Source organism: Papaver somniferum, chromosome 3 (genome assembly GCF_003573695.1).
Source record: "Papaver somniferum cultivar HN1 chromosome 3, ASM357369v1, whole genome shotgun sequence".
Taxonomy (NCBI): Eukaryota; Viridiplantae; Streptophyta; class Magnoliopsida; order Ranunculales; family Papaveraceae; genus Papaver; species Papaver somniferum.
The window spans coordinates 73,027,208-73,053,900 of NC_039360.1; the positions used below are offsets into that span (position 1 = coordinate 73,027,208).

Below are 26,693 nucleotides of genomic sequence, written 5' to 3' on the forward strand. Positions count from 1 at the left end.
GGCACTGATGGAAGAAAGATTTGAAAGACCAATTCTAGACAGGCTCCAGCAGTCCAGCTTTCGTTTATTGTAAAATTAGAGAATGGATTTAAATGACCAAGTATCATACAAGTTATCAAATCCTGCATATTCCTGATTAAAGTTGTGTCCAAATCACCAATCATAAGAGAATGAATCCTAATCAGTTAATTACTTACATCCGTCCCAAAATAAATGAGCTAGTAGTACAATTTAGAAATGGTTTCTCTCTCAAATAATATGAAGTCAACTATTAATGGGACAAAATTTGAAAATGACTAGCTCAACTAATTTGGGTCCGGAGTATACCAACTCGTATACCAAAAAATAAATCCCCAAAACCAAACAGATAAACTGGTAGACTCACTTGCGGTGAAAGAAAATAGACATTTTCGCTACTGAATCTGCCGCTATAATCCCAACAGGAATTACTTTTAACATGTTCAAAATATTAACAACTCGGATACCAACATGAGGCGAAAAGATGCAGTTTACAGGTGTGTGTATATATATACAGTTAAACCAACTAATTCAGCCAGCACTATCCAACAAAAGGTGACATCTTGAAGACTATTTACAAAGATTGATACTATTTGAGCAACACCAGTTGGAACCAAATCAAGGCTTAAGCTTTTCGACTCCGAGTTCTTCGAGCAACCTACGAATAACGAAAACAAATATGAAACACAACAAACACAAGGATGATGCAATAACAAAAGTATAACCATACTACTAGCGAGATGGACAAACTTACAACATCCTCCTCCACATCAATGACTTCAGATGCTCCAGAATCCGGTTTCTGTCCTTGCACCTTCTCTTTGGTTGCTCCTGAAAAGTTTACCAAGACGTCCATGAGATAAAACTGAAGGTGCACTTGTACTTCAATTTGACATGGAAACTAAGAAAAAGAGAATTCCATTTATTGTCGATTAGATATTAAAACAGTGCTAGTTTTCTGAAATAAAACTATACATGAGCCACAAGGGTGTACTTGTCCCAACGACAAAAGATATAGCATGTGTGCATTGTCATCATCTCAACATGACTACCATAAAAAAGACGACCAAGTTAAATTACATAATGTTATAAACTTTGAAATGTTGACAAAAGATACAGATAATCACCGCAAATGTACACCACTTTCTTTCTAATACGCCAACTGAAAGTAACAACATTGAAGGATAAAACCAAAATATGCACCCAAACTAAATGACAGTGTATTAGGAATTATTTTGCAGTGCCACCAGACTAAAAGTCAATAGAAGATGAAAACTTTACTATCACAGGCAAGCATAAGCAAGGAAGTATCACGATCCAGTAACGCTCAACACATCTAATAGAATAAAGTATAAACTGATAAGTTCAGCTTCAATGTAAGTCATCAGGAGCATCCTCAATCTTAAAACAAACCTATCTAATGTGGAAGAACCATTGGTTGATCTCACTTTATGCTTATGGACATGTGACTGACTATGTGAAGCGAAGCGGATTGTAATAAATGGAGGATAAATAATCAACCAAATTTAGATATGTGATAATCCACAATGCATCACAAGGTCAAGGACAACACATAGTTGACTCCCATGGATTTGAATGATAAGGCTAATAGACGAACATCCAGGGTACTTGAAAGTAGAACAACAGAACGCGGATGGTGCCGCAGCAAAGGGAGCCTTACCAGTAATAACAGAACCCTTCCTCTTATTTGATGTATTCTTTTGTCGCTTTACAGGTTTATCTCCAGCATTAACACCAGCATCACTGCATCACTTCCTATATGAGTACAATCCAAAAGAATAAAAACAGATTGAATAAAACAAGAGAAAGGTCATCTCTAACCAATATGAAGACTCTTTCTGTTGACATAGATCTTGACATTTCCTGCAACATTAAAACCAAGTTTAAAATTCAAAAAACTCAAAGCATGGGATCACAAAAAGCACCTAGTCTAGTAAAATGAAAAATAATGTTTATTTACTTTCAGTGACTTGCAAAAATTATAAAGCCATGTTTATTTACTTCTTTGTCTGTTTGAATGCCAATTATTGCAAACAGAAAGGTAAAATATCCTTTGAATATGGACATTCAGAATGAAAAAGGCCATGTAGATTCATAAACATAAATTATGTGTACTTAGGAAGTCACTAGTTCATGGTTCTCACTTTTCAGTTCCAGATATCATAATCCAGCATCTTACATTTGAATATGCAAATATTCATGTTTTCCTATGCAACCATGGGCCAAACTTATAAACATCGGCCTAACGGCCCTAATCATATGCATCAAATTTTCATAAGGGATGGATCATGGATGACATCCACCACTGTAAAATGAAGTTCAAAAAAGACAGAGTCCTTAAGCACTCACCGGAGCTTCAAGTCCACCTTGTTTCCCTCCTGTGCCAACAAAATTAGCTGTAAGCACAGATTGGAAAGATATATATTTGAAAGATCAGATTGCACTGTTAGCATCTTACCTCCTTCGGTGAGGAGGGACTGTCTATGAACTCCCAATTCTCACTTGCCAAGTTTAACACTTCAACATCCCCAGAATCAGAGGTAATCTTCAATAGCAGCAGCGAAAAGATGAATCAGGCACAGAAATAAGGCCATTTACAGATAGGCATAAAATTTCTACAGATAATCAAGATGCTACTTGGGTTTCCTAAACGAAGGAACAAAACACGCAGGACAAAAGAAAATAACCAAATAGACTAGAAGCACTAGAATCACTGAACTAGCAGTAATGTTAGATAAGAAGCTGATATGGTTTTCCAATCAATCTCAGCAAAATGCCGTCGATGATAGCCAAAAAAGTTGGGTGAAGGAACAATCATGTCACCTCGATAAAAGTCGGAAGAGACATGCCTTCCCACAATAAATTGAAGTACAAATGGAAAACTCCCTTAGCACGTTCGGGAAACCACAAAAACTTAAAGCCAGGAGAACAAAAGTCTTACGAGCATTAAAGCTGATACAAGGCTTAGGTAATGATTGGATGATGGAACGGAATCACGCTCTCCAAAGGATGGGGTTAAAAAGCAAGAAAAGGCCAGAGAGGGGGCTGGGTTCACACTACATCTTCCCCTGGAATTATAATGACCAGGTGGTAAACCAATGAACAGACAAGGTCTTTGCTTTAGGAAGAAGGTGTCTTTACTTCACCTATTTTGTGCAATTCTGTGTTAAATAACGAAGATGATAAATGTACTAATATGGTGGATACTTTGGTACTTACCTTGTGAGAACTGTCTTGAGAATTGAATTCATCGACAGTACCTGAACAGAAACTGAGACAGACACAAAGATAACATCAAAAATAAAAACAAGTTTGGCCATATTCTGTATTACTTTATTATTGCTCACCGATTATCAACTGAGGACCACACTTTGACCTGCTTCCCAATCAACATCTCATTTGTATTACCAGCTTTTTGCGCATTCTGTTAATTATAACCAGCCCATCCATTAAAAAAATTTGCATGGTAAGCATTTCATTTCATGTTGAAAGAACACAGTAAGTGCAAACCTTGGATCTGCGATTAACAACACTATCAGTCTTTGTCTTTTGCCTACCAAGGTCTTCTGTAGGAGTGCAATCCGCTAATTGCATATCTGGGTCTGAAACTTGTGACTCAGACATTGGAGGCCTTGTGATGACAGATCCACAAGATGACGAAAGTTCATATAGTCCCAGGTTTTGATCAGCAGATTCAGATACTCTTTTCATGTGGTTATCAGCATCAGAAACTACAAGGTGAGCTCCGAATGATCTAGAAGCCGCGCGAGATGCTACCACTTTATCTTTATCTGTACCACTTACTTGCTGCCTCACATGAGGTTCTACTTGCTCCTCAGATGATTTTTTGGTGTCTTCTTTTTTTGACCTGCTTTTCTGAAATTCCATGTGGTTGCTTGTTGGCAAGTTCGTACTGTGCTTTACACCAACTACCTGAATAGTATCATTTTGAAGTTTTCTGCCACATTTCACTGGAGGGCTAGGTGGCTGACGTCCAAAGATACAGATACTGTTAGGTCATGCCCAATATTCATGGGTAAGCAAAAGAAAAATCATACTAAGTGATTAAAATTAGTAACAAAGCACCTGAACAATTTCGGGTTCAGATGCATGAAGAATTCGTTTAATGAATCTTTTATCCAACGGAAACCCAGTCAAAAGATTTAGATTATCCTGCACACGCAAAGAAACAAAAACGTGTACTCAGGGTAACTGCAAGCCATAATACTTCACCTATAACTAACGGAAAACTCTGAGCAAGAACTTGCCTCATCATGTTTCGGATCAAGTCTACTATAGAAGGACGATGGTAGTTTGATCTGACTAAGAGTATGAGACAAAAGCGTGCAATCAGCACTCAGCTCTTTCAAAATGAGAATACCGATTTCTGCTAGTATGTGCAGCTTCTGCAGTTGAAAATTCAAAATTAGTTAATGTAAACTAATGTGTTCAGAAAGAAGATTCCATTTTGTAAAGGATCCAGTTACATACATGAGTCGTACGAGCATCAACAGCATCTCCAGCCTTCTTAATAGCAAGAAAAATACTTGGCAAATATGACAAATTGTTGTACACAACATTCTTACTACTATCAACAAAAGTGGCATTTACCAATGCTCGCATAGTAACCACCAGTGGACTGCAATAGAAACAAAAACAGAATGCATCAAGTACGAGACCGGTAGTCAACATTTAGTCACGGTGTGGTATTCAGAACCACATTCATTAAAAAACCAACATACTATAATACCTGCAGAACTGAGCATATGTTTCTTCATCTTGACAATTTTCTGAAGAAAAACCTAGATCATGAGCAAGGACAGGGATCAAGAACACCAATATGTATTCTGGGTAACCTGTTAGGCTTCCTCCTAAATCCTCATTTCCTTGGTGGACCCTAGCATCTTTACCGTAATCTTTAATGAATTCTTCCAGATATTTCAAGGCCTAGAATAGAATGAATTAAATCAAATAATAGGAGATGACATACATTATAAAAAAATGAAATTTTAAAAAAAAAAATCACAATGAAGGCGTTGAACAAGGAGATTAATATACATCAGCTTGCACATCTTTGGAGCAATCTGAGGCACCTAAAGCAAAAGCACAAGCATATCTGATTGGGACAGCTCGTTCCTTCAACAGTTTGTGTACTTTATCAAGAAACGATCTGCGGACAGGAGATGAAGGGTCCTGTAGTAACACGAGCAAAATTAAATATGGTGAAAACTACAGTACTACATGAGGTCTGGGAAGCTTATGAAAAGTATTCCGCATATTAAAAGATGGGCCCAAAACAGATGTGAGAATATTTATTTGAAGTGCATCACAAGAGGAATTTTGGTTGCAGTAAATGCCACTTCAGTTAACAATTGATTTGTCACTATGCATGTATGACAATAACCTTCAACTTTTCAAGGTTTGTAGCTGCAGAAAGTGTTACACATAATCCACACAACACAAGGATCCCAAAATGTTTGTTTCCTGAATCAGCCATAACTAAACTATGGTCAAAACAACAGAAAGAACAGCATAGGGTTATTTGGAGAACGGTGCAAGAATGCAATTTCTGGAAAATAGCGAAAAGAAAAACGGCCTAGATGGTACCAAATCAATAGTTGATCATCCCCTTGAATAATCTAGACTTAACAGAAAATTCTAACAAAAGAAACAGGAAACTCTAATATTTAGAACCCATCATACAATAGTTGGATGGCTATCATTTTCATTCCAATCAGCACATGATGAAGATCCAGGTTTTAGAATTTGTGAAAACTTTCCTGGTTTATTATTTAGATCATTCACGAGAAAAATCAGCTTTTGAATTGGTCCAAGACGAAAAATGGGCCACTTAATTAAAGTTGTTTCTTAGAAACACCTATTTTTTTTTTAGAAAAAAAAAGAAGAAGCAAGCACTGGATAAATGAAGAGGCTGAGAAGATACAAAGAACCATGTCAAGAGTATCAGAGCGCATGTTCACATACATTTATACGCTCGAAATACTTCATTCATATCATTTACATACTAAACGATTTCAGCTCTTTAGGTTTAGACAGACATATTTCAGCTGATTTTTTGAAGTCATCCTACACTTATTTTATTTTTCAGTTTATTAATGTTCGATTATATCTACACATAATATATAGCTACAGTTTCCATACCCTAGCCTTGAGAATTGTCATGCTAAAGATTTGCGGTGAAATATGCAAATCCCATCTGCGAGCAAGGCGGAGAACGGCCTTCGCAGCAGCTAATCTGATGTGAGCTTTGTCACTTACACTGCATAAAATTTCACATACTGCATGTCAGAGAACAGCAGAAATAGGTTTTCATGCTCATCTATAAAATAATTATGTACTTGTCTAGTCCGTCTATTTACCCCAAAAGACAATCATCTCAGTCCCAAGTCCTTGAGACTATAATTTCGATCCAATAACCACATAAGCAAAATCAATAATTTTAAAAAGCACATTTTCATGTTTTTGTAAATTAGACCCAAAATACTAAATTCCACAAAAAGAAAAGAAACAATCTATTTGAGACAACAAGAGTTTGACTGATAAGTGAAGCATAAAGCCAGTCAACAGAAGTTTCTTATGGCTGCACTTAGCTGCTTTTCTGTATCTTCTGTTCTTTTCTGGAGTGTAGCATTTTTGATGTAGATTTCATGTTCTCAAACAGTCCTACGGATAAGATGATGATGATAATTTAATTTTTCGTAGTTGTCTATTTGAGTCTATTGGAATTTATGACAAACTGTAAGTTTTTATTTGTCAATGTAAGTTGGTGATGACCTCAGATTTCAAACAGACCTCGGGTAAGATGATGACGATAAAGGCACAGCAGATAATCCATAACTTCTCTACTCATCTTCTTGCCCTCTTTACCTAACTGATTTTTCTCCTAAGCGGCTTCTATCAATATATCCCATGTAAGTTTAGCATGTTGCAGAAGGGTCTCAATCTGGAGTACCCTTTCTTTCACTTCCATCAGGAGGAAAAAAAAATACATCCAAGAAAACAAACTCTACAAGCCAGAAAGAAACACGGTGTTGCGTACTGAACCCACCTAAAACTAATAGATAAGAATAGACATTCAGCTTTTTACTTTACATCCTTCCGCATTTTTTTTTACTTGTTACCGCCGACCATTAAACTAACCTATCTTTCAGGTTATGTTGCCTGACCAAAGTTTGATAGATCTCCAGCTCTCTATTTTATCGTTTTTTTTAGGTTTATGCAACAACAGTTGGTCTCGTGTGCTAAAGCAGAAATTACATAGTTCAGAAAATGTTCATCTTTAAGCTAAAAGCCTTATCAAGTACTATGGATTGCAGAACAAAAAGAAGACCAATAGTACATATTGAAAAAAAAAATACCTAAACTTCACAAACAACTGCAAGTGTAGTTGAAATCATCAAAACTCCAATATTCGTCATGGATAAAATTACTAGTACAAAAAGTAATCAAGCAATTTGGTTATAGATTATTACCTTGAAAAATCAGCCGAAGTTTTACCCTCAGGCAGCATCTTCAGCAAAATATCCAGCAACTTATTCACATGACGTCTGATATGAGTTCCTTGACGGGGTAGAAAGCTCTTCACTAGTGTTTTCAGCCCATAAATCTGCATGACCAACAGCGAGTCAGCACAAAGAAAGCACACCATTATTCACACTCTAAATTGGATCTAAGCGAGTAAGGGTTAAACATGGGACACAATCAATGACTAGCCACATGCTGCCAGCAACAAAAGCGCAAGTAAATGTCTGACTCAAATTATTAAAAAAAGATATGCTCTACAGCATTAAACATCCTAACATTCCATTGCATTCCAACATCCGACAACCTTTGCAGCCCCATCTACTACTACCGCCATCAATCCCAGTCTTCTACCTTCATTGTCAATTAGCCGTGTCACCTCCACCAACACATCATTGCCACCAGTTTTAGCACCACATGACAATTAATACAACACCACCACAACATCACTTAACCACGAGGTCACCTTCACCAAAACATGGAACCCACGGCATCATGGATAATCATCACCCATTGTCACCACCCTTACCATGCTAAAACTAACACGCAATCACAATGTTTAAAGATATAAACAGTTCCCAATTTAAGTAACGCACTTCAGCTAACTTTTAACCATCAGTTTCATTCCATGGAGTTCAACTTTTGTGAGTAATAGCACCTATCTACAACCCATATATGATGACATACACATATATTGATACTGACCCTACATTTTGAACGTGAGAACACTTTTTCCCTAAATGTTAAATTTAAATACTGCTAAGAGGAAAGGAGGACACTTTTTCTTCATCTGCTTGACATTTATAATCTTATTCAACTTCTAGTTCTATATGAAATAACAAACGCAACTTCATTATTCTATATCTTCAAGTTTTTACTCAAAGGGAAAGTCCTGCCGACTGGATTTTATCCAGAAAATGCTGGAAATCCACTAAAAGAGTCACAGTATGGGACTCACGCCATCTTTCTTTTCCATGGGTATTTCCACCATGTGGTGGGGGGTCCCGAAGTTAATCCATCATACAGAAACCGCTATCCCAACAAAACAGACTGCGAACACAAACCCGATTGTATAGAGTAGTCAAAATTTTCAATTAATTATATCGTCAACCCTCACCTTCAGTTTGCAAGAACTGCTGCAGGGAAATTCCTCATCAGATGGAACAATAGGATCTCCTGGCTGCGCCAACAAAAGTACACAAGTTTCCTTTTTTCCTTTAGAACACAACCTTGAACTAGTCAAAATAATATGCATATCATAGTAGACGACTTGTCACAAACTACAAATTAAACCAGAAACACTACGGCAAGTAAAATTCAATTAACAAGAACTCACATCAGCTTTGCCAAATATACTGTGAATGATGGCAGTGATCTCCTCCTCTCGAGATTCAAATGTTGGTACAGAATATTGTGCGATAAAGCCCAGAGATAGTAAAACTGTTGGGAGTCTTGGGCCATTCTCTCTAACTTGAGGGGAATCAACGAGTTTAAGAGAATCAACAAGTTTCTGGGAATATGCAAAAGGATAACATAAGCATAATGTTCATCCAGCCAGGAAATGCATTTCACAGACTAAGTCACTCGAGGATCCAGCAAATCAACAAATATAACCGAAAGTGGCCTATACGCACACTCAGAAAAAAAATATATGAGAGGTTCCCATTACAAAGCAATATTACACAAAGCTTATACGAAAATAATATCCAAATGGTTCAACAACCAACCGTGGTAAAGTAAAAAGCTGGATCAGCATACCTCGTATAAATCTGAGAATACCATCTGAACAGACGCCCCACCCAGTGCAACAATTGACAAAATAGCATATTTTGACTGCACACGAGTTCCTTCCAAGCATAGCCTCTCCAATAAAGTGTGGATGTCGCTAAAAGGAAGAAAACATGGCAAGTTGGATCATTTGTAAACAAGTCATAAAAGCCAAATTCTAAACAGAAAAAGATCAAAAGAATTTCTCATAAAAGCCAGGAAGTTCAGCCGTGAACAAATATTACTGCTAAGTGAGCCTCACATCCATATTAGTTGAATTGTCAGTTTACAAACAATGCCATTTCCTAGAGATAAATATTTTGCCAAATGTTCGTCATGTGTGTAATGACCTTCCGATACCAAGTAGGAAGAAAGATGAATATTTAAAAACGTATATATTGAGAAGTCAAGACGCTACTAATCTGATAGTCCCATACTACACTGTACCGTGTACAACATGCAATACCACTACCATCATAAAAAGCATATAATAAGAATCTGGACATAGGAAGCTCTGGTTCATGAAGACGGATAATTGACTGCTTCCCTTGGCCAACCAGCAAACGCAGATGGACAATTACAGTTTAATGACACAAATTGCAGAAAACCTTTGCACTGTTTTCTAGGTCAGAAAAAGTGTTCAAACCCTAGATAAGTACACATAGGATCTACAGATATTTGCTATAAACATTCAGAGTCAGGTATTTGTTTCCTTATTTATTTCGTACTTCATAGATTTTTCGCGGTTAGTGAACATTCCACAAAATAAGGAAACAAGTACCTGAGTTGCATACAGATGTGAGAACCTGCTTTTGACAAGATCTGAAGCAGTTTATCACAAAAAGGATTATCTTCCTCCAACAAAAGCTTCCTCAACAGCTCTTCAGATCCTTGTAGCAGCGAGGGAAAAACATTTGTAATGGTCTAGTTCAAGTAAATGGAAGTAGAGTAAGTAACGACTTTACTATTTGAATAATGTGTTACTTGGCTACGGCAGAAGTTTGTGACGAACTAAATGAATTTCTTAGAGCATCATAAAAATTCATAGTTTTAAATGATCAGTCTTAACGTATAGGAGAAATAAAAATCACAAACTAAATGGTTTTTACGGTAGCACCTCTGATAACCTCACAAGATTACACCTAATATCTAAGCCAAAGTATGTGTTCATGAATTTTAAGAGGTAACCACACAAGTAATGGCTTGTAGGTGTGAAGAAACTTTTCCAAACTCAAACAACAATTTTGAAATAAGCTACTGGATAAATGTATATGACTTAAGACTTCAGAAATTAACAGTTCAAGAAAGATATGGTGAATAATTTTTTTATATACTCCTTGAATCCTTCACATGTCTATGCTCTAGTGCTTGCTTGCTGAAGTTACACCAAATGGTTTAAACACAAAACAACAGTTCAGGACAGCAATCACCTGATGCAAATTCCAATAATAACTATCGCCAGTCTAGTGGACAAATGAGGTTTAAATACAAGTCATACCAAATGGCCCGGGTTACACTTAGTGCATATAGCCATATACATCATGAAACACTTCTTAGTCAAAGAGATTACTAATACTAGCATGAAGTTCACAATAGTTACTTATATATAGAATGGTCATTCATGCTAGATAATGAAAATCAATTACTGCATTAGCACACTGCAAATGAAAGACATCAACGGGCTACAGGCCCAACTAAGAATTATATAATTATTATCCAGATCATCATTCCAAGCAAGGGTTCTTACCATTAGAAGATTGATGGAAGACGTAACAATTTTTTTCTTCCTATCCACATGTTTCTCGGAAAGATCTGATAGTATGCAGAATATGTGTTCTGAACCAAATAAATTATGCGAGCATTTCGCAGAGAGTATTCGTAAAAACTCATAGAGTGGATGCTTGTTGCCAACTCTTTTAAGGAAAGTGTCCTGAAGAACAAAGTAAGTGTTAAACAGAATAAAATAATTGAATTTCCGGCAAATGTGCAAAACGCAAACTATACTTTATGCCTAGCAGCGTGACTATCATGAAAGAATAGGGATTGGTTCAAAAACAAAGGCCATTTGATAGGCTAGAGAAGCTGTTATTTTCGGGCATTTGCATGAATTTCTGCTGACGCTAAATTCACTTTCAAAGGATTGCAAGTTGGTTACCAGAGCATCAGACATTCCTAATTTAGGCACCAGAACAACTCTTTCTCCAAGCCATTAACCAAAAGTTTCTGTCATGATGGCAGGGGATGCTGCACCTAGTACTGAGTTACAACCAGAATAGGTGAAGTACTCATGTTGGAATATATCTGAATTTTGTACACCCTAAGAATATGAAATTGCACTATGGAAACTTTCATGTAGCCGAATATTTGATAAAGCAAGCATGGGCTCCTAGTATCTCATAAACCAGAACTACTGAGATTGCCAATCCTATAATCGACCATGTCTTGCTGCTGTTCTTTCTTCCTCTTCTTTAGGAGCCAACACTAGTGTGTATTATATTAGCATATAATAGTGACTCAAACATAGAATTTCACTTTAAAATAGTACTCCATCAGTCCCCAAAAGAGTGATACTTTTCCCGTAGTTATTTTTCCGAAATAAATTGATAGTTAACAATAATAAGGCCACATTTCTAAAATTACCCATTTAAATAATTAGTGATGTTAAATTGATCTCTAAGAAATATATATAATTTAATAGTCATGTTCGTCGTTGCATAGATCTTTTAATATGCTTTCTAACAATATAAAGTTTACAAATACCCGTGCCTTAGTTTGAGACATATGTCATTTCTAGATTCTCATATATCGTTATATATATAGGTATAATCAGAAAAAAGTACATACCGTTATATATAAGGATTTAATTTCCTTAAGATTTATGCAAATAATGAGAGTGTGAATCTTTCAGGGACGTAAAGAGTAAAGTTAAAATCTATAATTCATCATTCAGGACAGAAATAAAACTGTTGAATTCTTTAGGTTACTAATGCAGATAATCATAAAAAGATAACTTACTCTAATGTTGCACGATGTTAGAGAATTTGTCTTCCCATCCAACAGCTGAGCCAAATCCTTAAAGATGCTGTTGTCTTTCATTTGGTTCAACTTTTGAAAACACTCTTCAGCTTTCAAAGGATCAGCAAATGATGCTGACATCTTCACGAATGAGCTTTTGGTTCTTTGCTGCAAATTTTCTATACTGGTCTCCTGCAGTAACTCCACATAAATCAACTAAACAAGTTGTAGATAAACATTACTAAAAACAATGACTGTCATAGCCTGCATGCAAACGAAGTATCAATATGGCAATGACAAAAACAGGGGGGGCAATAAACAAATAATAAACATGTGGCGTTGTTCGTAAAGGTACATCAGCTTAAACTAAGCAGATTAGGGACACCAATGTGAGTGTGCTAAAATTCCAAGGCCAACTATCCGTATGGATAGAGGATGTGAGCCCTACAACTAAAAATATGTTGTATGTCGGAAACGAGCTTCAGTGTAATGTTATAAATGGGGTAAAATGTAAAAAAGAAAGAAGGAATGTGTTCAAGCGGATGACTCGGCTGACAAAATCACATATATAGATCAAAGTAGATCCAGTGGTACTAAAATTAAGCACACATGGTTGACGCTTGAGAATGTGGACCATATAGGCTCTAACAGGGTGAAACTAGAACAAAAGTTTAATGAAAGATATAGGTTGAGGTAAATGAACGGCAAATATGTATAAATGACTTGGATTTACAAATTATTGCCAAGGGGTGAATAGTTTCTGATTTCTGGTAGTTAATAAAGAAGCCTAGGAAGGAGTGCATGAACTATATAAATGTATTTGTGCAACCATGCACTTCCAGTTTGTTACTCCAAGATCATACCTTTTCTTTTTTCCGAAAAGCCAAAAATGATTGCATCTCGGTCTGAAGCCTGAAAAAGAAACACAAATTATCATAGCGAAAAAGGGATTCCACAACCACGGAAGCAGTACAGAGCCATTACCTCCATTTCTGAGACAAAATGGTATTTAATGCCTTTGTATGAGCGCCTGTGAAAAGTGAGAACATATGAATCCAATGCTTCATTTTCTCTTCAACAGAAAGAGTGGGTGGGAAAAGATCATCAGCAAGCACAAGTTCCATAATATGGGGCCTGAAAAAATCCATAAATATTATCAAGCACTAATAGAACGGCTTTCAACAGGAGCTACAAAATTAAGGTGTTAATAACTATACCTGAACTCCTTGCAATCTTTATCATAGCAGAGCATCAATATTCTACCTGGAATCTGCTCAAAGTGGTCAGCCAGTTCTTCATTGATACGCTCAGAACACTTAATACAGTAATTCCGATAAAGGTCCAGCAACTTCCGCATGGCATTTTTCCTAACAGACACCTAACAAGAAGACAGAACACAGTAATATCAGCATCATATCATAAGTTAATAAAATTCTCTTTCCACAAAACCTCACCTTCTTGTCTCGAAGACGATCAGTAACCTTCAATATCAGTTCAGATGATTGAGGTATACATTCCAGATTGGACTTGAACAAATCACAAAGCGTGATCACGGCTTGTGTTCTCACTTTATCATCAAAATCCAAGAGTCTTCCTTTAACAATATCTGCAAAAGACACATGTCAACTACAGAGATGAAAGGTTAAACTGACAAGATAGCATTTCACAAATCTATACTAAATGAACTGCTAAATAGCATACCTAGAACATTCACTGACTTGGCCGGGTTGGACAGGTAGCAAGCTGTAGCACATTGCAAGGCAGTAACCCTAACTTCCACAGACTTGTCGGAGAATCTTCTGAAGAACTCCGAGAAGAGTTGTGTGTAATCGCATGCAATATCTCCTTTGGATGCAACAAAAAGCTTTCCGAGTAATTTGACAGCTTTAATCCGGACATCCACTTGTTCAGCCTAGCAATGAAATTAGTCATCAATCACCAACTGGTAACACCAAAACATTTACGGTCTAAGAATATGGCTGATGCAAGAAGCAAGAAAAATCCACGATATCTAGTGTCAAATGAAATGGAATATGACAAGGATACCAGTAATTCTTCTGTCAAGCGTGGAATGACAGCAAGGACCAACTGTTTGTCGCACTTGTAAACTTCAAATATAATTTCATGGTAAAAATCTCTGAGGTCACTCCCTTCTTCATCGCTCCCCGAGAAGCAAGATGACAAAAATCCATTGATGAGGGGCTCGAGCTTTACAGTGCATTGCCTCACAATATCAACAGCAAGCTCATAAGAAGCACGGGAAGCGTCCTGCAAATGGAGAACTAAAATTACACAGAAGCTTAAGGACGAAAGAATTACACTTCTTAAAAAAGAATTAATTCCATATATAATATGAGTTAGGATGCTCATAAACTTGATCAGATTTGACAATCTACATTTCAATTTAAATGGATGCAAATTTTTTTTTAAAAAAGTCTTTTCACAATCCGAAGTATTCGCCATAACAGTGGACATCTACACCAGAAACCATGCGCGACGAAAACGTGTTTCCAGTTTAACATCCCACAAGAGTATAGAAAGCTCATAAATTTTTTGAATCAAAGATGAAAGAGAAAATACAAACTAAGATCCACCAAGATATTGATACCTCCTCGGCCTTCAGAAGATTCTGCAAAATCACGTCTAGCAGAGGTTGAGGAACCCTCTCGTCTAGGTCCTCTATGATAAGACTCATTATAGACAACATAGACTGCTTCAGGCTCTGTTGATGCTGCTTTCTGTAAACAACATGGAAAATACAATTGTTGAAGTAGATGTTAGTTGAAAGTATAAGAGCTTGTTAACTTACTAAATACTAAGAGCTAATATATCAAAATCGGAGCAGATTTAGACACTGGTAAAGGAAGAGCCATTTGCTACCACTTCCTCTAAAGCCAAGTTTCTAGAGTGAATGATAAGAATATATAAATATTAGAGTTCAAACAAAGAATTGACATAAACTTGGCAACATTACCGCTGGAGACTCGACAACAAGACCCCAAACACCTCAACAGTGACACCTCAACATTGACAACCACTTAATCCACAATGCTGGACTGTCAGCAGATGGCTAGACGCATGACAATGTGAATCACAATTGCATAACTCCATGTGTTTCATAAATCTGAAGGTAATATGTGGTAAGAGAATTTTTTTCTAAACTTCAGTGTTTCGAAATTGACAAGAGGATAGTTGAAACAAATTTGAATAGTAAAACCCTCGCTTGGGTCCTGGTAATCAGAATACTGGTGATAATGCTTCGACTAGGGCAAAGGCTCTTTGCTTGGATAATGGGGAAGTCTTTACATGGTTATATATGCAGCACAGGCCAATGAAATTCATTCTAGTAGAATGATAAGCCTATGTCTTCTAGACTGTTTGTTAACATAGAATCCCATGTATACTACAAATGACCCTAGTCATAAATAAAACATGAAAGTGAGAAAATTGTCTTTGAAGCACATATAGTGGAACGAGAAAATCCATATTACCAATGATATCAGAGGAAGATCGAAAACACTATCAGGTAACGAACTTCTGAATGTAATTAACAACTAGTGCCAGGACATAAATATCAGAACTAGTCTTCTAGACTTAATTTATATCCTAGCATAGGTATATTCTGGCTAGATAATGAGAGTAGGATGCTCAACCTTGTAAACAGTGTCAGAGATTCATTCACTGGAAGCCTAATAGACATTAATAACAACAATGAAAAGTTGCAGTATAGATCTTTGATCCTGAAAGCATTAGTGGACGGTGATACCTCACAGCAGCAAAAAAGACAGTGAACATCTCCACGACTAGGTTGCTGCAGCCAATGTCAAGCATGAGAAGACAACATTTAAGCCTTGCTACGGTCTCCAATATTTCGACTCTTTTTGAGAAATAGGGGCTTGTTGTATCAGCTAGCTCCGAGAACATACTGACTATAAGATTAAATATGTCCTGCGACCAGAAGCAGAAAGTTTGAGGGATATGGAGATATGTGAAAAAACAAGACAAAAGTTATAGCCACATGATTCTATAAAGATATAAGCATGTTACCGTTAATACTTCATCGCTGTAAGGTGGAGCTGGTGCCAGGACCCGCATGATTTGACAGAAGCAGCCGGCCACCAAAACCTTAACATCTTTATCTGTATGATGAAGTAGGTTATGACGAACAAGAGAAGCACTTAAGGGTTCTATTGCAGACTGCAGTGATTCAGACTGATTTAATGTGCGAAAAGCTTTCTCGGCTTCCTGCAAAGTAGAACATAAGATATTAGAATAAAACTAGACCTCATGATCCACGCAAACCTAACAAAACAAAAAACATTTCATGACTGAATAATATGAAATGCTAGCAGACAAAAAGATTAATGATACCAATCCCAGTCCCTTAGAACCAAGAATATAAGAACTAGACGCAGCGCGGCACTGTCATGGACATAGGATCCATCCTAAACTGTCTTATCCACACTGATGTACATCACAAAACAAGATCTATATGAAAAGACATGCATATACGTATGTTTATATTTGTTCGTGCCACAGCCATCTGTAACAATAACATATTTACAATTCTACAAAGAAATGCATAATCATTCTATGGAACTATTTCAGTTAACGTATTAAGATCCAGGAAGAACTTATGTGCAAGTGTGGCTAAGTATGGTAGTTATATACATTTTTAGAAGACAATTAAGACGATTGAAGATGGCCGAGATCCCTAACCATTCTCAATAATCACTGGCATACAACATAGGATTGGCCACCAACTAGAAGATGCGTCTACTTTTGTTGAGCCCTACTTAAGGATAATTACAAACCACTGGAGCAACTTATATCAACTTCAGAGAAAAACATTTAGTCAGCAGAATATCTCAATACTTGTCAAAGAAATATTAAACAATAAGCAAATGTTTACACTGATTACCAAACTAAATTCGAACAGAGAAAACCAGAGAAAACCGAAATTTGCAATTATAAGAAGAAATTCAAGCATTAGAACTCATATAAAATTTAAACCAAATCAAAAGTGACATTTTCTGCAAAAATTAAGGATATATAAGTGAATGTAATGAAAAGCCAAAATGTAAACAGAACCCAAACATGTTCAACTATTTTCATGTCCAACCATAGATCCCATGTTGTTCACTGTCCACATTGAGACCTTTAATTGATTCTTCCACTTCTAGATATTAATATCCATGCACTATGGTCTTAAACATTGGCTTGACAGTATTTCCCTATACTGGGAAGTAAAAATGAACATCAAAGTCCACAAAACAAAGCTAAGACTACATTAAGGCACCTCCGGAAAGGGTTTATAACTCATTCTTCCTAAATCAGGGTTTAACGAGAGAGAGTCCAAAATCAGTTCATATCAAGTCTACAAAGCACCAAATACTCAACTCTAAAAACCCTAAAAACCCATGAAAAATACTGAAAAAGTAAACTGCATCAAAGATTATAGAGAAAATCTGAGAAAAAGAATCTTGTATAGCTAAAGATTAACAAAGAATAAGAGTAAATAAGTCTTACTTTGAGTAATTTGACAATAGAATCTTTGTTGAGACGAGATTTTTGTGAGAGTTGTTTACCAACATTAGAAATAATTTCAATCCCTTGTGTTTCTGTAAGTGTTTTTGTTGTTTTTGCTGATGATGATGATGCCATGTACGTTAATTAGGGTTACAAGAAAGAATGATCATAGATGAAAAAATAATAAATAAATACTCCTCTCTCTGGTATTGGGGGTACGGAGAGAAAAAGAGAAATGGTGATGGGAAAAAGAGGGAAGCACTGATGAGTCTAAGGAGGCGGACGACTTAAGTGGTATTGCTCCCGCGCCCTTTTATGTGTCCGCACGTACCTGAAGTTTTTCTAGTACTCGGCTGAACCCGTCTTTATTTTTGGCTCATACTATGTCACTTTTTTATTTTCACAGTATCTCTCATGCATTGGTAGTTGTGAATAAAAACCCAATGGTTACGGATTTGTTTCGGAATATGTTTGTATTACGGAGCTCTACATTCCCATCAAAAACGAGTGTATTCTGATAGTATAACACCATCATCTACTATTTTGAAAATGAGTCGTTAAAAGTCAAACGGATTGTTAACCATTGTTTTAGAGCAGTGTTCGGTTGAATCCACAAGTTTCATTAACTCTGGCTTGTTGTCAATATTAGTTTAATAATTAGTAAAGGGAAATCAAATAGGCTTATATATTAGAGGAAGATTGGTATCAAAAGTCTTCACTTAGGTTGAAGTAACTCTTAGGATGTAAAGGACGTCAGCTAAGGGAATCAATTGCGTAGAGCCTTGCGAGGTTCACGAGACATAAGGAACACGACTGTAACTGAATCGCTTGGAGGGAAGATTCGGTCTCAACTAAATTCCAGTTTGAAGTCTTATAGTAGGCTAGTGTCTACAGCGGTTTAATACAATTTGGTGTTCAAATATGGACGAGGTCCCGGGGCTTTGATAGGTGTTTAAAAACACATCTCTAAGTATCGATTGATTATGCTTTCTTAGCTAGTTTTCTTGCAAAATTGTATTATTATCTTTCTTTTATATTTTATGGGAATTTTGGAGCTTATTCCCGAAAAGAACAAAAAATCGTCCAATTTACATGGGAAACCACTACCAGCAGTCACGTGGGCGTTAGAAGTAACCAAGCCCAGCTAGCTCATTGAGAAAACAACTCAATCCATTAACAAAGGGTATGTTTGAAGTCCTTGCGTTGTTGGCACGTGTGTTAGCAGAGAAAGGGAATTAGGTTGGGTTCTCTTGAGCAACCAAATCTAAGCTAAGAAGAAGAGCTACTGCTGCCGTGCGATTGTGGTCAGTTCAAGAAGCAAGTCTGCCGTCAGTAAAGCCATGAATCTTATGGTTGTTCAGCAAGGGTCAAGGTCCTTAATTCATACAGAGAAGAACAAGGTTACTGGTTGATTGGTGTTGTGTTTCAGTGGCTTCAATTGAGAGATGGTTGAGCTGATAAATAATTAGGTCAAGAAATTGGAGAAATGGGTATCTCGTGAAGCTGCGATTGTGTTTGAAGGGTTTGAAAGGAGTTGGAATGGCCTGAGAAGTCTCCAGAAGCTTCATCACCAGAACTGCACTAGAAGTGTTCGTAAAAAGGCCTGATCGATTGTGTACGAAGGGACTGCTGCCATTAATGGCAGTGATGGTGATGTCGGAAGATTTTTGTGATCGATATTGCTGGTGATGATTGCTAAGAACGATAATGGCCATAATGGTGGAGCTGGTTGATGGACAGGGAGACGGGAACGAGAAGGAAAATGATTATATGATGACGAAGCTAAGATATTGATCGTGTTTTGCTAGTTGTTGTATTATAGCGAATATGTGATGCTGCTGCCATTCATCGGCAGTGGTGATTGATGGAGAAAGAAGTTCGCTGTTTACTGAACGAAACAAAGATGTTGTGGTGTTTCTGTCATGGCAGCAATGGCGAGAGTTAAAGCTCGAGTGCAGGAACGGATTAATGGGACTGTTAGAGACAATGGAGAGGATTCGTTTGCATAGCAGTTGGTGATCGATGAAGACTGGGTTGTAGATGGAGAGAGCTCGACAATATGGCAGGATTTTGAACAAATAGAACTTGATGGAAGTAGTGAAGATGAGTGAGTTTGCTGTCGGATTTTGAAAAAGCGGGGGTCTAACAACACCACCCAATATTTCGCTTAGCAATATGCATGGACTAACTCCGAAATACTTTGCTAGATAATCAACTAGACAGTCAGACTCAATCTAAATTAAAGTATCTCAAGGAGTCAATATCTCTCACTTGTTTTGATTAACTCAAGTTAAAACAATAGCGAGTCATTAATCAAACACAAGGAATAACTTGGACGGTACCAAAGACCAAAATCCAAGGATCAATCAATATCAATCAACAATCAAAGGTTGGATTTCCAATTGATGATCTTAACGCACAACATGTATTATTTCAATTATATAAAATATAACGCGGAAAAGAAATAACACAGACACCGGAAGTTTTGTTAACGAGGAAACCGCAAATGCAGAAAAACCTCGGGACCTAGTTCAGATTGAATACACACTGTATTAATCCGCTACAGACACTAGCTTACTCCAAGCTAACTTCGGACTGGACTATAGTTGAACCCCAATCAGTCTCCCACCGATCCAAGGTACAGTTGTACTCCTACGCATCTGATCCCAGCAGGATACTGCGCACTTGATTCCCTTAGCTGATCTCACCCACAACTAAGAGTTGCTGCAACCCAAAATTGCAGACTTGATAATAAACAAATCTGTATCACACAGAAAAGTCTATCAAAGGATAAATCTGTCTCCCACAAAAAAAACCTAGGTTTTGTGCTGTCTTAAGATATAAAATCAAGGTGAACAGGAACCAATTGATAATTCAGTCTTATATTCCCGAAGAACAGCCTAGATTAATCAATCACCTCTCAACAATCCTTCTTGACTACACAAGCGGTTTGTCGAGGAATCACAAACAGTGAGACGAAAATGTTTGTGACTTCTTTATCTTGCCTATTGGGGAACTCTCGCAATCTCAATCCAATCAAAGATTGTACTCGTACGATAGAAGATGCAAGGTCAGATCACACAACTACGATAAAAGTAGTATCGGTCTGGCTTCACATTCCCAATAAAGTCTTGAAGTTGTTAACCTGGTTTTAGAGAAGAAAACCAAAGGCTAAAGGAGAATATACTCTAGCAAGCGCACTAGTATCACACAGACGTGTGATACGGGACGTATTATGAGAGTCATCCATATATTTCAAGATATGGATATATCTTTGATATTTATCAATTTGGTATTTTATTTATTAAGGATAATTAGTTTCTTTCTCTTATTTATCTTATTTAGGAAGGTTCTAGAGTTAGGGTTTATGTTTTGAGGCTATAAAAAGCCATTTTCATTATCATTGTAATTTAGCTTGGTTTAGCTCACTTTTATCTGATTAATGAAAATTCCTAAGTTGTTTGGTTTATACCATTGTTTATCGTTTTGACTCTTGGATTAGAGATTATCGTAGATCCTGGATTGGAGTGAGTGTTACGTTTTGGGAGTGGATTCTCCTTGTTATGTTACTTTTCTTCTATCGCTTCCGCTTGTGCCATATCGGGTGGCGTCAGAGCAGGTTTTCCTGCGTTGTTCGTCCGTGAGGCCGCCTACAAGAATCAGTCGAGGATTCTTGTGATCTCTAGGTTTCTATCAAAAACAAAAACAAAAAAACCAAAAAAAAATCAGTTGAATATTTGGGTTCTTAGTCATCATCAAAGTTGCATTCCAGTTTGGGTAAGATCTCCTCTAACTCCTGCGTTTCTTATATGTTATATGGGATTTTGGAAACTCAAGGTTTTTATCATTGTGTAAGGTCATGTTTGGTTGAAATAGTACTAGTCACGGATCTTGGATTTTGATTTTAATCACCTTCTAACATTTCAACCTTTTCTATTCATTAGAGCTATCTTATTTAAACCCGTAAAGTGTTACAAAGTTCATCAATCATCAATACTGAACCAACGAAGTTTAGTTAGTACCTAATCAAAGAGAGTTTATTTACGTGCAAGAGTCAAGATGCAGGGACAACACTATACTTTTCGAAGCCGGTATATACGGGAACAAAAACTTTGGAATTTTGTTATCCATGGTGGTTGTGAACAAAACTTGGTTTCCATAAAAATGATGGAAGCTTTGGGTTATGATATGGACTGGTACCCTGTCCCGGATCAGATAAAATGGGACAACAACAATGGCGATGGCGTAATTATTTGTTTGGGTGTTTGCAAAATTCCCATAGCAATCGGTAAGTGTTATTCCGATCCAATCTTTTGTGAAGTACTTGATACTGACGTTTGTGACGTTGTGTTGGGTATCCCGTGGTTATTTGAGGTACGAGCAAGTTGCCGTGACAACATCTGTGAATTCATATGGGGAACAACCAAAGTCAAGCTAATGCCAGGAAAACGACCTTCGAGGGCTAAAAATATGCTACAAACATTAAGCGAAGACGGCTTGCCGGATCAGTTAACTAAACAAGAGGGGCCCACTGTCACGAAAGCTTTGCATGAGGATCATATTGCTATGTTCTGCACACCATCATTTGTTGGTTGCCGGCAAGAGTCGGCGTGAAAGTTATCATGGGAGTTTTTACATTGCAGTCGTGGGTCCAAGAAACTTTTACTATATACTTGGTGCCTGCATATGAAGATTTTGAAGCTCAATTTGTATCTTGAGCACTTGTTGATTCCGATGCACAATTCCAGAGCAGGTTGTGTTTCAAGTGCGAGCACTAAAATTTTATCTTCCACTCGTCATTTCCAATATAAACTCGAGACAAGTTTTGTCGCAGTGGGGGAGCCTGATACGAGACGTATTATGAGACTCAACCATATATTTCAAGATATGGATATATCTTGGATATTTATCAATTTGGTATTTTATTTATTAAGGATAATTAGTTACTTTCTCTTATTTATCTTGTTTAGGAAGGTTCTAGAGTTAGGGTTTATGTTTTGAGGCTATAAAAAGCCATTTCCATTATCATTGTAATTTAGCTCGGTTTAGCTCACTTTTATCTGATTAATGAAAATTCCTAAGTTGTTTGGTTTATACCATTGTTTATCGTTTTAACTCTTGGATTAGAGATTGTCGTACCTCCTGGATTGGAGTGAGTGTTACGTTTTGGGAGTGGATTCTCCTTGTTCTGTTACTTTTCTTTTATCGCTTCCGCTTGTGCCATATAACGTGTGGGGATTAGTTTTGCACAATGTTAGATGTCTCCTTTATATAGCCTTCAAATCAGGGTTTTGCCTTAGTTACAAAGCAATCCATATTCACCGTTAGATGAAAACCTGATTTAGATTCAAGCTAACATTTCTCAACCGTTAGATCGAAAACTTAGCTTGTCACACACACTTGGGTAGACGTTTACTGGGTTTGTGAAAACCGTGCCCAAACGTGTACGTGTATGTTGGTTCAACATAGTAACCCAAAAGGTTAGCCATATGAGCAATTCATATTAACCTAGTTCTTCTTCACCATAACTAGTTCAATTGCCTCAAATGAACTAGTTAGAGAGTTGTTCAATTGCTATGAGATCTTATGTAACTACACAAGACATAATTGAAACAAAGATGATTCGGTTCGATGAATCGGCTCATGAACTTTATAGCCATGGTTTGCATAAAGCATTCCTTGGTAATTTAAGTTTCATGTTCAGAGCACATCTTTAGATCATAACCACTTAAGCTCACAAACAAGTTCTCGGACTTGAGGCAACCGGCAGAGTTTTCCAAACTCAGCAGAAAATCTCGGCAAAGAGACTTCCGCCAGTTCACGGAATAGGTTCACGAACTGAGTTCGCGGACTAAACACGCAAACGAGTTTTTGGAAAATCCCAGCTGAAATTCTCGGCAAGAGAACTTCCGTCAGTTCGCAAACTGAGTTCGCGGACTTGGAAAAGCCAATTCCTCCGGTTTCTCTCAATCAACAAAGTTCGAAAACTTCGGATTAAAGAATACATAGTTATGTAATCTAAACTCTCATTCCAATTATTGAGACATTCTCAGAGGACGTTATATAGCCGTTATTCACAGACCGTTTCACGTCATAGCAATTCTCAAATTAATTGAAACTTTTCATGACTTTCGTCATTAGGTGAAGATAAACTCGATCAAAGTGAAACGCTTTACCAACACACGGTTTCGAGAAAAAGATAAGTAGTGAATAGTCAGCTCGAAATGTCAAATGTGTATGATCCAGTCCATATAGGATACGACTTTTCGTCTCATAAGAAGTAGGAGATATAATAGATAGACTTTTGAGTGATAGATAAGTTCAAGTCTACACATTCCTTTTTGTTGATGAAGTTCCACGGTTCCTTGTGTAGATCTTCGTCGTTATATGATGAATCGCCATGAAATCCTTGATCTCAACTACACTTTTCTATCCTAGTCCGAGACTTAGTTATAATAGACTAGAAATCAAGACTCGTAGTTTTGATCACTAACATTGACAAACATGCTTGATATAACAACGCATGCGAGGTCGACCGAGCTTTGCTCTAACAATCTCCCCCTTTGTCAATTTTAGTGACAAAACTATTAATACATATGGAATACAAAAAAGATAAACTTTAGTGGCTCCTATTCCGTAGTCTAATCTTCAACGTTTCTTGAAATCTTCGTCCTTCCAAGTACTCCAATGATCCCAAAGGTTGTAAGTTTAGCACCACCGTTGTTGAAGATCCGTATCTATAACAATGAGAGAAATCGAGATTCTCGATCATTATTATACAGTGTCATAGTATCATTATGTAACATCAAAGTCCAATTGCATCACGACTTTAACAACAATACTATGGTGGTATGTATCACTCCCCCTTAGTCAATACTCCATCTCGATCATGGAAACCACTCCCCCTTACACAATGATCCGAAAACCATATGTATTTGTAGTGTGAACTACATTATTTCTCCCCCTTTTTGTCAATAAAATTGGCAAAGGTAAAAGAACGGGATCATAATGAAATTTCCACAAGAGACATTTCATAAACTAAAATAAAAATACATACCAACTTAATTTAGATGCAATCATAAAGCCGAAGCTAAATGCATTCATCAAGGAGTTTTAAAATACAAGATAACCCCTATAAAATTCCACAGCAGCACAACCCCGCAAGATATTACCATTAAGCACAAGTTCAAAAGAACTCTCCCTCATTTGATGTCATTCCCAAAAGAACAACAAGAGCGACCTTAATTTTGAAAGAAAAGAAGGATTTTTTAGTTGGACACTAAAAACCATGGAAATGATTTTCTATATCCAAAACTCAACCAAATTAATCACAAGTAAACCCATGATTAATTTAATCGGAATACAGATCGCTGTCGTATGCGTAAAAACTAAATTACTTTCTCACTACTCAAAATATATAATATAGCAAGGGTAAGAAAAGATCGTTCCCACAGAGAGGACTAGTTTGTCAATATGCTTCGGTTTCTTATAAGTAACACGGGGGGTTTTCTGATTTTTATAATCTAAAAGTAAAATAAAACCAAACAAAACAATATAGCACGCGAATCAAGGATGATAAAATATTGGATAAAGGTTTCATCTTCATTAGCAAACAAGTTTTGAATGTATGATTAGAATTCGTATTTAATCTCATTGTCATCAAAAGCCAAAGAATACCTTATTGCAAGAATACTCCGTAAATTTCCTAAGTCATCAACACACACATTAGAGTTGCGTATGTGAATTCTACCTAAAGAATAACCTAACGCCTTGCGCTAATTAAGTTCAATTCCTAGGAGCATTAAGTTTAAGAAATAGGCTAGTCAATGCAATTGTCATACATTGTGCATGAAAATTCGGACAAAGGTCAATTTGTACATATGATTACAAGAGTGTATCACTACAAACCGTAATCATATCATGCTACTCATATTCAAGGTTATCGCTCGATGATGAACCCTAAATTAGCTATAGATATGGATGTGAGTTCAATCAATTCTAGGCTCAGCCAAACAAACATTGAATCATATTGCAATACATCACTCATGCAGTTATTATACGCAGTAGAAATCAAACGATAATATTGAGAGAAACTAATTCATAAAAAATCATAACTTGGTTGCAAAATCCAATTACATCTTCAACCAATAAAAATAAATCAACTACTTGGTTTTTTGGAAATTATCACAAAGAGTTTAGAAGAATCTATCATGTGAAACCCTAGAAAGCAAGTAGAAATCTCCCTCTGGAGATATCTAGGTTTAGAGAAAGATTTTTCTATTTATATGTTTCTTCAATTCCCAAAAGGATACTCTTTCCAAAAGTAGGTCAAGTCTTCTCAAAACCCATCTCCACGTGGTCCACCGAGCCCATGAGTTAAAACATCTCCTATGGAAATTATGGTTGCAAAATCGGGTCGTCGGATTGCTGACGTCATCGCTGGTTTCCGATCACCGTTCCAGGAATCCGGCACCGGGAAATGTCTCTGGCCACCTGAATGATCATAAACTATCACCAGGTAATTCTACACTTCCAGTAGCTCAATTCTGCTTCTTTGCAGTCCACACATTCACAAAAGAACCACTTAAGGCGATTCCTTGTTCTTGCGAAAACGTTCCCAAAAGCGTGACTCGTAGCTCATATGTCCCGCTGCCGATTCTTGCATCCGACTCATACCCCCTTCACGATTCACTGAAACATTATGGTTCATACTTTAACTTCCGAAATCTGACAACCCGGGCTAGTACCACCAGCTCATCATTCTTGCTGTGTTTTCGTACAGCTTCTGCAGCTTCGAAATC

The 26,693-nt window shown here is 37.0% G+C and overlaps 1 protein-coding gene across 1 annotated transcript; it reads right to left on the bottom strand.

Annotated features, from left to right (window-relative positions):
• Nucleotides 1-391: 391 nt before the first annotated feature.
• Nucleotides 392-18,183, bottom strand: LOC113356484 (sister chromatid cohesion protein PDS5 homolog A-like). Its single transcript, XM_026599637.1, has 32 exons — nt 17,893-18,183; nt 16,411-16,608; nt 16,130-16,311; nt 14,972-15,101; nt 14,410-14,631; nt 14,065-14,275; nt 13,818-13,969; nt 13,581-13,741; nt 13,348-13,497; nt 13,227-13,275; nt 12,364-12,555; nt 11,096-11,278; nt 10,130-10,272; nt 9,340-9,466; nt 8,918-9,091; nt 8,699-8,761; nt 7,533-7,666; nt 6,202-6,319; nt 5,098-5,232; nt 4,790-4,986; nt 4,531-4,678; nt 4,308-4,445; nt 4,126-4,212; nt 3,550-4,026; nt 3,387-3,463; nt 3,259-3,310; nt 2,498-2,584; nt 2,389-2,417; nt 1,861-1,902; nt 1,700-1,782; nt 773-849; nt 392-676 (listed from the first exon to the last, which is right to left on the bottom strand). The coding sequence occupies exons 1-32, from the start codon at nt 18,025-18,027 to the stop codon at nt 644-646; spliced, it is 4,386 nt and encodes a 1,461-aa protein (XP_026455422.1). The 5' UTR covers nt 18,028-18,183; the 3' UTR covers nt 392-643.
• Nucleotides 18,184-26,693: the final 8,510 nt, after the last annotated feature.